An 11,168-nucleotide genomic window follows, 5' to 3' on the forward strand; every position below is an offset into this window, starting at 1 on the left:
CCTGGACACAGGAGGAGCTGAGCATGCCAGGGGTGCTGGGAGGGCTTGGGGAGGGTGGGCTCGGGGTACAAGTGTGGGGGGAGTGTTTCTGTTTGTTGTTTGGCTTGGGGGGGGCGTTTGGGGTGGGTTCTTTTTTTCAATTCATATCTGAGGGGGGAAAAAAAGTCAAATTTTCTATAAAGGCTTTTTTTGTTTGTTCTTTTTGCAAGCATCTGATGGTCATAGGGTAGGTTTCCACATTCTCTGCTGGCTGTTTGAGTAAGGTACCCCTGGGACAGGGTCCCCTGGCATCACCCTGAGTGTCCCTTTGTCCCTAAGGATGGTGATGTGCAGCCAAACCTGCCTGGGGAGGGGGGGAAGGGGAGGGGAAGGTTCTCCACTGGCTTTACCAGGGCTGGCTGGTTTGGACTGAGAGTGCTTGGTGGTGTCCAGCTTGGTGCCTCCCATGCCCTGCCCAGTGGGAGCAGAGCTGGTGGCTCCCAGCACGGTGTGGGGACAGGGCCAGGACTGAGCCCAGCAGCTGGGACACAGAGCTCAATCTGCTGCATCAATTGTCTCCTTCAGTGAGCTCCAGATTTCCCCAGCTCTGGGTGGGAGGGGTGGATCTCATCCTTTGCTCACAGTTTGAGGTGATGTGAAGAGGGCTGGGGAGTGGAGGCAGCTGAGGAACCACAGGAGGAGGAGATTGCTCATCTTCCAGTGGGGAAGAAATTACTCCAAACAGCCTCCCACTACTCCTGGGTTACACACTGCCTCCCCTGTGGCTGTGGAGGTGTGTTTGGAGAGCAGGGAGGGGCTCAGCCCAAGGGAAATACCTGACCCATGCCCCTGCAGCATCTTGGCCCCTCCGAGCTCTGTGCTTGGAGCTTGGAACTGCCTTGAGCCCTCCCGGCCAAAGAGGCTCCTGCAAGTGCCAAGGTGAAATCTGCCATCCAGGACAGCAAATGTCTCAAGAGACCCTGCAAAATCCTTCAGAGAATCTGAACCAAGAAAGCCCAAAGGCTGAAAACTGCGGCTGCCCCAGGCAAGAGCGGGACTGCCTCTGGGAAGTCTTCAGCTCACAGTTTGCTCTCTCTTTTCTCAGCTTCCCAGGAGGAAATGCTTTGTCCCCAGCCCTGCAGGGTCAGGTCCATGCTCTGCCTTGTCCATGGCATCTCAGGTTCCTGCAGTTCTGTGTCTGGCTGAGTCCCTGAGCACCCAGATCAAACCTGACAGCTTCAGGGTTGGCCCTGTTTTGAGCTGGGACTGGATCAGCCACCTCCACCATTTTATAGTTTTCGAAGAAAATATCATAGCAAAGGTCCCCTTGCCCCACCCCTTCCATCAACAGTGTGCTTGAGATCCCCACAATTAAAATTCATATATTTATTTATTTTACTCACTTCCCTCTCTGCCCTCATACCCCTTCCACCAACAGTGTGCTTGATATCCCCACAATTAAAATTCATATATTTATTTATTTTACTCACTTCCCTCTCTGCCCCCATGCAGAGTGCTGGGGTCAGGGGGGCTTTCCTGGCTTCCCCCCTGTGGCAGCCCCTCTGTGCTGACCTTTGCCTCCTGCCAAACCTGTAGGGAAAGCTTTTAATTCAATGCTGACAAATGTGCCTGAGGATCTGGTAGCAAAGGCACACGGGGGAGACAGAATTTCCTGGAGCCTCCAGTGAACCCTTCCCAGAGCAGGTGGATCCATGATAGGTCCTTCCAAGCTGATGCTGTGGGATTAAGGCTGCAGAGTGACCTTTCCATAATGTCCCTGTCCCTGCATTTCCGAGCTGGCTGCTGGATGTGGTGGCCAGGAGACACCTGAGTCTTCCTGGTTCCCTGAGTCCTCCAGGGACATCCCCAGGGGTGATGAGGAGTGAGACCATGCTGAGGGAGGCCGAAGGATAACCCCCAGAATTCAGGGCTGAATCCCCATAGCCAGTCTGGGAACAGAGCAGTCCTCAGTCTCTAGCCCAGGGTCAGCTGGAGATGCTGAGACTTTCCCTGGCCTTCCCCCAGGCTTTTGTCACCCTGGTGCCACAAGAGGCCATTGTCCCTTCTCAGCAGGCTCAGGGAGGAAGAGGAGGGGGCGGTGGTACACAAGCCAGCGAATTCCTGGCGGGAAGGGCCTGGATTTTGGGAGGCAGCCTGGATTTTGCAAGCAAGCCAGGGTGGGGGAGCCCAAATTAACAGCCCTGTTCTCTCTTTTGAACGTGTCCAGCCTGCAAACGCAAGGAGCAGGAGCAGCAGAAGGACCGGAGCCTGCAGCCCAAGAAGCAGCGCTTGGTCTTCACGGACCTGCAGCGCCGCACCCTGATCGCCATCTTCAAGGAGAACAAGCGCCCGTCCAAGGAGATGCAGATGACCATCTCCCAGCAGCTGGGCCTGGAGCTCAACACCGTCAGCAACTTCTTCATGAACGCCCGCCGGCGCTGCATGAACCGCTGGCAGGAGGAGCCCGGCGCCAACCCCGGCGTCCCCTCATCGTCTACAAGCACTTTCTCCAAAGCATGATGTCCCCCAGCCCTCCCTGCCCCTTCCTGGGTGTCCCCCTCATGACAAAGCCAACCCCAGACTCACACGCGTGGCCTGAGTGGGATGGGTGCTTTTGGGGTGGGTTTGGTAGCCTGCAAACCCTCAGCTGGGTGTCAGCCATGGACGTGGGCCTGGAGCCACCTCCTGCTGCCACCTCCTGCTGCCACCTCCTGCTGCCACCTCCTGGAGCAGGGACAGGGTTTGTGACCAGGTCAGTTCCATCCCCAGGAGGGCTCAGAGGAAACCTGTGGGATGGAGGGAGGAGCAGGGCTCTGTTTGGAAGGAAGCATCCCTGGTCCTTGGGGATCACAGAGCCTCGTCTCCCCCTGCCCATGAAGGTTTTTGGGGAGAGGGGCCCATCCTGACCTCTCGCCCCGATCTCTGTCACAGCCATCCTTGTGGCTCCCACAGGGGAGGGGCAGAGGTGGGGTCACAGGCTGGGCTCTGGCACAGCCCCACTGCACCAGGGCCAGACCTGAGGACTGAGCAGGGGAAGTTCTCCTGGCGTGCCTGGAGGGCTCCCGGGCTCTGCCAGGTCTCTGATTGCTGGAGGATTTCCCCTGCTCAGGTGCAGTGGGTTCCCCAAGGCAGCCAGACCCTCTGTGCCATCACCACGTGGCACTTCCATCCCTTGAGGGTTTTGGAAACTTGGCTGAGGACACCCCTGTACCCCCCATTCCCTCTATGGGCATCTTCCTCTGATCCCCCCGGGCACCCCCAGGAGCACCCACACCCCAGGCCCCCCACAGCCCCCCACCCACGAGAGCCCTCCTGTCCCAGATCCCTCCCGGAGAAGCTCCACGGTGAAGGAGTCCCCTCCTGCCTCCACGGACCCGAGCACCCCCTCCCCAGGGGACCCCCGCTGCCCCAGCAGGTCAGAGAAGCACATTTTAGCTACAGAAATCGGGTATTTAAAATAACAATTGTTGGAGAGGAGACGGGAGGAGAGACTCGGAGCGAAGGATCTGATCTTTCCTGGTGACTGGCTCCACCTTTCACCTCTGGATTTCTGGTTCACTTTTCGGCTGAGGAATGGATACAGACCAAGCAGATTTGTTGGCTTTGCCTCTTGCCCCATCCACCCCTCGACACACACACTCTTGCCCCCTCCCATCCCTCCTCTTCATCTCTGTTACCAAAGAAATTACAAAACCAAAAACGCAACAACAGCAACGACAACGACAACCAAAAAAACTTTCCCTCCTGGGAGCCAACGTCGGTGCACGGTGGGAAAAGAAAAATCCGAGGGATCTGGTGGCGAAATCCAGCCCTGGGTGTGAGAAGGGGAAAACTCCCCTACGAGATTGAAAGGGAAAAAAAACCAACCCTCCCCCCTCCCAAAAAAAGGAATAACAACAGAAACCACAACCAAACAAGCTCAACAAAGACCGGCAACTTACCAAAAAGACACCAGATTTTTTTTTTTTTTGTGCCAATTAACAACCTGCCTTAAACGCGAATTTCTGGAGCAATGGTACTTAGCTTCAAAGGGATCGTTTCCTCCGAGCTCTCGATGGTGACTTGTGCCATATAAAAAAGCAATCACGAGGCCAAACCCTTACAATCAGCCCTCTCCCAGCCCCCCGAGGGCTCCTTGCAGCCCGGGGTGTCCTCGGGAGGAGCAGGAGGTGCCCCTGGGGACAGGGAAGGGCTGGGAGAGGCTTGGGGATGAAGAGGGAGGCAAGGTCCCCTTCTTCCCCCATCAGTTGGGGAAAAAAAAATCCTCCAAAACCAACCATCAACCAGAAAAAAGGGACACTCTTGAATTTATGCGGGTAAAAAGTACCATCTGTGTTCTATGGTTTTTTCGATTCACTTTACTTTGAGAGTGATCAGTTGTGTCACAGGAAGGCACCTTGTTGAAAAGAAGGAAAAAAAAAAAGAAAAGAAATGAAAAGAAAAGGGTATGTGTTCACCAAAAAAAAAAAATACAAAACCAAAAAAAAAACCCAAAAAACAAGCACCCCAAAAATAAGGAGAAAAGAAAGGACAAAAGAATGAAGAGAGAAAGAAAAAAAGCCCTGCACACGAAGCCCTGAGCAGGCAGGGTCAGAGGACGTCTTGAACCAAAGAGCTCCTGGGGTAGGTGGGCGGTGGAGGGGTTGGGGGTGTCAGGCTGGACACGGTGACCCCAAACTGACCAATATTGCTGGACAGAGGGTGGGAGAGAGGGATGGAGAGAGGGCAGAGCGGGAAGGGGCAGGTGCCACAGCGTGTTTTGCCAACCAGAACCCAAAACCTAATGGGAATCTCATCCCCCCCCAGGACCCCGCTCCCCGCCACTGATTTTTTCCCCTAATGTTGTTTCTTCGTCTTGTCGTGACGTGGTGATGATGGTGGTGGATTCCTGAACCCCATCGAGTAGTATTCAAGGGCTGCAAAGCCAGGAAGGGGGCCTTGGTTTGGGAAGTGAAAAACACAACAGGAAAAAAAAAGAAAAAAAAAAACAAAAAAAGGGGAAAAGAGGAAAAGAAAGAAAAAGAAAAAAAAAAAAGAAAAGAAAAAAAAAAAGAGTAAATGCCACAGGCCCTCAAGGATGCAAAGACATTTCTAGTGAGAACCCGAGACTAAAGGCTACCTCACTTGAGTTTTCAATTTTTGTGATTTGAAAATCACGTCTGATACCAAAGATTTTGTTGCCTTGTCTGGTCTGTGCTGGAATCGCCACTTTCCCTGCTCCCCGTGGCCAGGCTGGCCCAGAGAGCCCCTGGCCAGCCCCAGCCCCAGCCCCAGTCCCAGCCCTGCCCTGAGGCCCCAGAGAGCGAGGGAGGAGGCGAGTGAGCAGCCCCGGGATGGCAGCGTGGTAGATGAGTGCCTTTTTCCTGTACCAAAGGTGTGTGGCCATTTCTTTGCTCCTCTGCTTTGACCCCAAAACTCAGTGTGACCTCAGCTCTCCACAGGGACAGAGTCCCAGGGCTCCCGTAGCCTCTGGGTGTTGGGATGAAGGAAAGAAAAACCAACCCTTGTCCTAATTGAAGAGAAAACATCCCCCTGGCTGAGGGAAAGGTGCTGGTTCCCCAGCGTGTCCCCACTCCCAGATGTCCCTGTGTCCCCCAAGCTGTCCCCAGGGTCCCTCCATGCAGCCCCTCCTGCCCCAGGAGCACAGATCTGGTGTCCAGAGATGCTGCTCCCAGGGAAGGGCTTTGCTCCATTACCTTCTCCAGCCTCAGTGCTGGACCCTGCAGAAGCCCACGAGGTGACAAAGTTGAGTTTCCTCATGAGGTGATGAAGTTGAGTTTCCCCATGAGGTGACAAAGTTGAGTTTCCTCAGATTTGGGTGGTTTTGCCTCACTCAGCTCAGATTTGAGCTTCGGTTCTCGCTTTTGGTAGCACAGTTCATGGCATTTCTGTCTGGAAAGATGAAGGCAGGAGCAGTGGAAGCTTCACCCTGAGCTTTCTCCAAACTCTTCCCGTAGGGAAGGGGTTGGAGCAGTGAATCCTTCCAGCAGGAGCTGTTTCCCAGTCCCCAGAGGGATGTTTTTGGCTCACTGGGGAGGACCTGTGCAGCCAGGTTTGCTCCATTCTGCCCCTTGGCTTCAGCAGAAGGCAGGAGGGGGACCTGCCAGAGCTCCCCAGCAATCTCCAGAATGCCCAGTTTAGGGCAAACTTGGGTTGAATTGTACCTGCCTGGGTCAGGCTCCAGCCAAGGCGACTCCTTTGAGTTGGACCAAACTTGCCCAGGGCCGCCCCTGCTGTGATTCTTGGGGTTGTCCCGTGCAGGACCAGGAGCTGGACTTGGTGATCCTTGGAGGGGGTCCCTTCCAATCCAAGATATTCCAGGATTCCAATGCCCCTGGTGAGAGCAACCCCATGGGGGTTCCCCATCCTGCTGGGCAGCCTGAGAGGGCCCTGTCACCTCCCTGTCACCTCCCTGTCCCCCCTGCCCACCTCCACACGATTGCCTTGGCCAGGGCTTGCCCGCCCTCCTGGCCACGCCACCCTCCTTGTCCCCAGTCCCCACCTGGCTTGTGATACCAAAGATGTTCTCTATGCAGGAGAAAGCCTTCATTGCCACCCAGCACAGACCTCACAAGCCTTTGACAATGTTCTCTGAAATACCTCAAAATATTTAATGTATAGTTTATGTGATAAAAAAAAAAATTACTTAGCTAGTTTTTGGAATTTGTGACTTGAAGCTTTATACTGTTAAATTATAATTTTGCAGAAGACGGCATGTTCTTATTTCTTTGATGCGTTCAATGGGAGACATATTGAATGTTAAGGAAATGAAAGCTGGATAGTTTCACGATTTAAAAAAAAAAGAGAGAGAAAGAGAGAGAGAGAGAGAAAGAGAGAGAAAGATTAAAAAAAAAGGACCCTTGGAGTTTACAGATTTCATATTTAAACAAGTCCTTTTAAAAAAAAAAAGAAAAAAAAAAGAAAAACTAATAATGATGACGATACCTTTGCGTTCAGATGTGTTACTTTTCTCTGAGTCATGTCGTATGAGAGTATTTATTATATGTGTTCTGTGTTCAAATGTAATTTAAAGAAGACAAAAAAAAAGAAAAAAAAAGACAAGATGAGAATTTGATTTATGCATGAAAAAAATATACTCTTTCTTGAAGTAATGTAATAATTATTGGGGAGGGGTGGTCGGGTGGGAGCGGGAGGGGACAAACTGCTTTTTTTGTCCACGAGTTTTTGGTTGATGAAGATTTCTCTGCATGGATCATGGTTCTGTTCCAGCTCACAACCACGGGAATGTCATCATTTATCCCCTCAGTTTCTTCCTTCACCTCTTTTGTTCCTTTCCTCACCCTGGAAATCCCTTGGCAGCCACAGGGGGAGGAGGGGGCTGCTCAGGGCAGCCCCAGGCAGGGCAGGGTGGGGGGCACAGCCTGGCCCCGTGCCCAGCAAACAGGGTAAGGGAATCTGGGGCACGGGAGCCTGCCGTGCCCACCCGTCCCTCCTGCCTCCCCCTGAGGTCTGGCTCCTCGCTCTGCTTTGTTTTCTGTTTGTTTGGAGGGGAAATTGTGGGGTTTGGGTTTGGTTTTTTTTGCTTTTCCAGCTCTGTGGGTCTAATCCCAAGTGCAGCCAAGAGGAGGAGAGACAATCAGCTGCCACCATGACCTGAGCTGGCAAAGCCATGGGGCTCCTCGTGTCCTCTGAGACAAGGGAAACAACCCTGGGCACCCCAAAACTCCCCTCAGGGCGAGACCTCTCCAGGTGATGCTCCCAAATCCCATCCTTGGGACGCCCTGACAGCCGTGGCCCTGCACAGAAAGAGGTGCTGGAGATGCATCAAGGCCCAGCTGGAGCAGGCATGGGTTGGGGTGACCCATTTCTGGGGTCTTTGTCCTCAGGAATGTGGTTTGGGTCCGAGGCACAGCCAGCACTCTGTCCCTGCCACCAGCCTGGCCCTCACTCTGTGCAGACACTGCCCTGGTGGAAGAGGAAGAGTCCCTGGAGGATCCCAACCCACCAGATGGCCTCAGGGCACTTTGGAAAGGCTTTGGAGCTCTCTGAAATGCCCAGAGTCCACCCCTGAGGGGCTCCTTCCTCCCCCTGCTCCTCCTCCTCTCCCTGCTTACAGACAGGAGCATTGAGAAGCCACATCTTTGGGGACCAGAGGGTGATGGGGACCCTGGAGGAGGCAGTGGTGCCATTCCCAGAGCATTTCCCTGAAACTGCTGCTTCCTCAGCCCTTCCCAGCCTCTTCACCATTCGAGGTGAAGCTCACCATGAAGAAAGAGATCTCAGCTCCTTCAAGCCCCACCAAAGTGGCTCCCACAAGCCAAGGAAGGTGTTTTTCAGTCTGCAGCCTTTGTCTGGTGCCAGCACCGAGAGGCTCAGCACCAGGTGCTGGTGGAAGACCCACAGAACCAAAGACCTGACTTTTAGGAGAGATGATGTTGATTCCAGCAGCTCCACTCATGTGCTGACCAACCCTTCTGTCCTCAGCTTCCCCACCACGCCCCATTTCCTCCTCCAAGACCTTTTCCACCAGGAGAAGCTTGACAACCAAGACCCCAATCACAACTGCAAGAAGGTTTGGACACAGCCCCAGTCACAAGTCCTTGGAGCTTAAGAGACCAGCTGGATTCCATCCTGGGAGTGATGGCTTGGGAAGCCCTGGAGAAGCCAAGCTCTGAGTCCTGTTCCCTGTCCTTTGGCCCACCAGGACTCTGGCTCAGCTGAGCCCACCCTGGACCTGGCCCTGCCTGCTGCCCACACCACCAAAATGCCTTCAGGAGCAACTTGCCACGATACCAAAGATTTTTTTTCCCTGCAGGTAATGACAATCCAAGCTCTGTCCTAAAGACAATTCTCTTGACCAGGGTTGCACCCAAAGGGCATTTTTGTGCTGTGGGGAGCAGGAGTGAAAACAGGGCCCTGAGAACACCTCTGAGGGTGATGGAGGGCAGTGAGGAAGAGGAGGAGACCTGGGATCTCCCACTAGAACCTACTGGTTCATCCTGACCAGTGTCTCCTGCTTGAACTGTGGAAGTTTTCAGGGATTTGGGTGATTCCATGACCTGTGATGCCCCAGTTCTTCCTGGAGTGGAAGTTTTCCAACGATGGCTTTTATACTTTGAAACCCCGGTGCCAGCAGTGGGGCAGCACCATCCCCATCCTGCCAGGAAAGCAGGAGCCTCCTGGGGTCAGTTCTAAACATTTTTACCCCACCAGAGCCAAACTTTCCCTGCTCTAACATCAGCTGGGCAGGTAGGACATCAGCACAGAGTGAGAGAAATGGCTTTGCCAAAAATTCACCGTTCACCCTTTTTGCTGAACATCCCAAGTCTGGGTGGGGGAGACTTGGAGCTCCTCTTTACCTCACCCTGGGGTTGTCACTGCCCTGTCTGCCTGTCCCTGTCACCACCACGTGTCCCCAGCACAGAGCTGGCTCCTTTCCCTTGTCTCAGAGGACACCCAGCCATGGGGCTGGACTGCAGGAGCTGCCACAAGGAACCCACTTCCTCTCACGTCTTTGTCTGGTGTCTTTAAAGAGAGGAAATTAAAAATGCAAAGAACAAAATTTGGGCCTGTGTTGGTTTGGTTTCTTTGTATTTTTGCTCTTTGATTTCTAAAGGAAACAAAGGAGTCAGACAGAATCCAGCCTGGCCAGGGAGAACCCACAGCCTCGGCTCTGCCAGCCCAGCCTCCTCCAGAAAACGTTGCTCATTTTTCTGTATAGCAATAGGTGAGGCTTGTCCTCGTCCCATGCAGTCTGAGGGCCACATCTCTGAGTTTTTAAATGACTTTTTCCTTCTAATTTAATTAATTTAATTTTTTTTTTTTTGCTGCTGCTTCATTGTTACTCTCATGGGATAAGTTTTGTTCTACAGCGAAATGCAATTGTTACTCCTCTGTGTCTTGCAACTATATTTGTTTAAGCTATTTACAAACTTTAAAAAAGAAAAAAAAATAAAATAAAAAAGAGTCTTATGTGTCAGGCACTTTATCCAAACTGTGCTGTGTGCTCTGGAGTTTGTTCCTTGTTCTTTGCAATGACTCACGCAGGGGAAGTTATCAGGAAACTTAACTCCAGCCTGTCAACATGTTTTAAAAGAGAGAAAAAATTAATCTCTATTTGTTCATCCTCTACTGGTCATGACTGTGTTGTATTTCTGCAGCTTTCTGTTTCTTCAATAAATTATTTTCTAGTCATTCACCCTGGAGTGTGTGGTGTCCTGTGGTGGTGAGGGGGTCACTCCCCTCCCCTGCCCCCTTTCACCACCTCACTCCTCTCTCAAACCTGGCCTGGGAGCTTCAGGGACCATGCCCAGGACACTGGGGAAAGTTTCTCCCCCTCTTTTCCACCTGGCAATTGCAGCAGTGAGAGCTTTCCCAGAGGAAAGATTTTTATTTCTTGGCACCATCCAATCCCTTCTGGCCAGAACCCAAGGGAAACACTTTAATTCTCACAAACCCGGTGCAGATGAGGCCAAAGCACTTGTAAAACAAACCCATGGAACCATGTGTGCCTCAGGCAGGGCCAAGCTTCCGTGGATGATTTAATTGTGCATCTTTTGACCCAAATTTATTTTCCTACTGTGCTTTTTGCCATGGCATGAGCACTGCTGGCACAGACAGAGGGACCATGGGACCTTTCAGTGCTGCTTTCACCCTTCGTGGCACAGCAGAGGTTTCCAGGAGAGGAGAGAAAAGCTAAAAAGTCTTTTTGATTAAAAGCCAAAACCCATAAAAAGGGTGACCTGGTCACCAGTCATTTGTTCACACACAACCTCTCCAGCAGGCACTGCTGGTGGCCCTGGCTCTGTGGGACTGTGTCCCCTGTGCCCAGCAGGCAGAACTTCTCCACATCCCCCCCAGAAGTGCTTTTGGGACTTTGCAGAGCCTGTGAGCATAAACTGTCCCCAAAGGTGGGGACACCAGAGCTGGGGGAGTGGACACGGGGCAGGGCACACAGAGGACACTGCCCCTTGTGCAGGGACAGCAAAGGCAGGAGCTGGGAGTGGTGGGGAGGGACAAGGAGGCTGCAGGAGCCAGGCTGGTCTGGCTGGAGAAGAAAAATCAATCAATCAATCAATCAATCAGTCAATCAATCAATCAGTCAATCAATACCTGGCTGCCTCTCCAGAAATTAGGAGATATTTTAAAGTTACGTTGCTTGAGTCTGAGCCACCTGGGCTGGTGGAGGTGACCCTGCCCATGGCAGAGGGTGGAATGGGATGAGCTTT

General features: G+C 52.7%; 1 protein-coding gene across 1 annotated transcript in view; it reads left to right on the forward strand.

Annotated features, from left to right (window-relative positions):
- ONECUT3 (one cut homeobox 3) overlaps positions 1–2,543 on the forward strand; it is a 28,435-nt gene extending 25,892 nt beyond the window's left edge. The window contains exon 2 of the mRNA XM_036399502.1: positions 2,207–2,543. Coding sequence (XP_036255395.1) covers positions 2,207–2,499 — 293 coding nt within the window. The 3' untranslated portion in view covers positions 2,500–2,543. The remainder of the gene's footprint in view (positions 1–2,206) is intronic.
- Positions 2,544–11,168: the final 8,625 nt, after the last annotated feature.

The sequence above is a fragment of the Molothrus ater genome, chromosome 26 (genome assembly GCF_012460135.2).
Source record: "Molothrus ater isolate BHLD 08-10-18 breed brown headed cowbird chromosome 26, BPBGC_Mater_1.1, whole genome shotgun sequence".
In the NCBI taxonomy this organism is placed as follows: Eukaryota; Metazoa; Chordata; class Aves; order Passeriformes; family Icteridae; genus Molothrus; species Molothrus ater.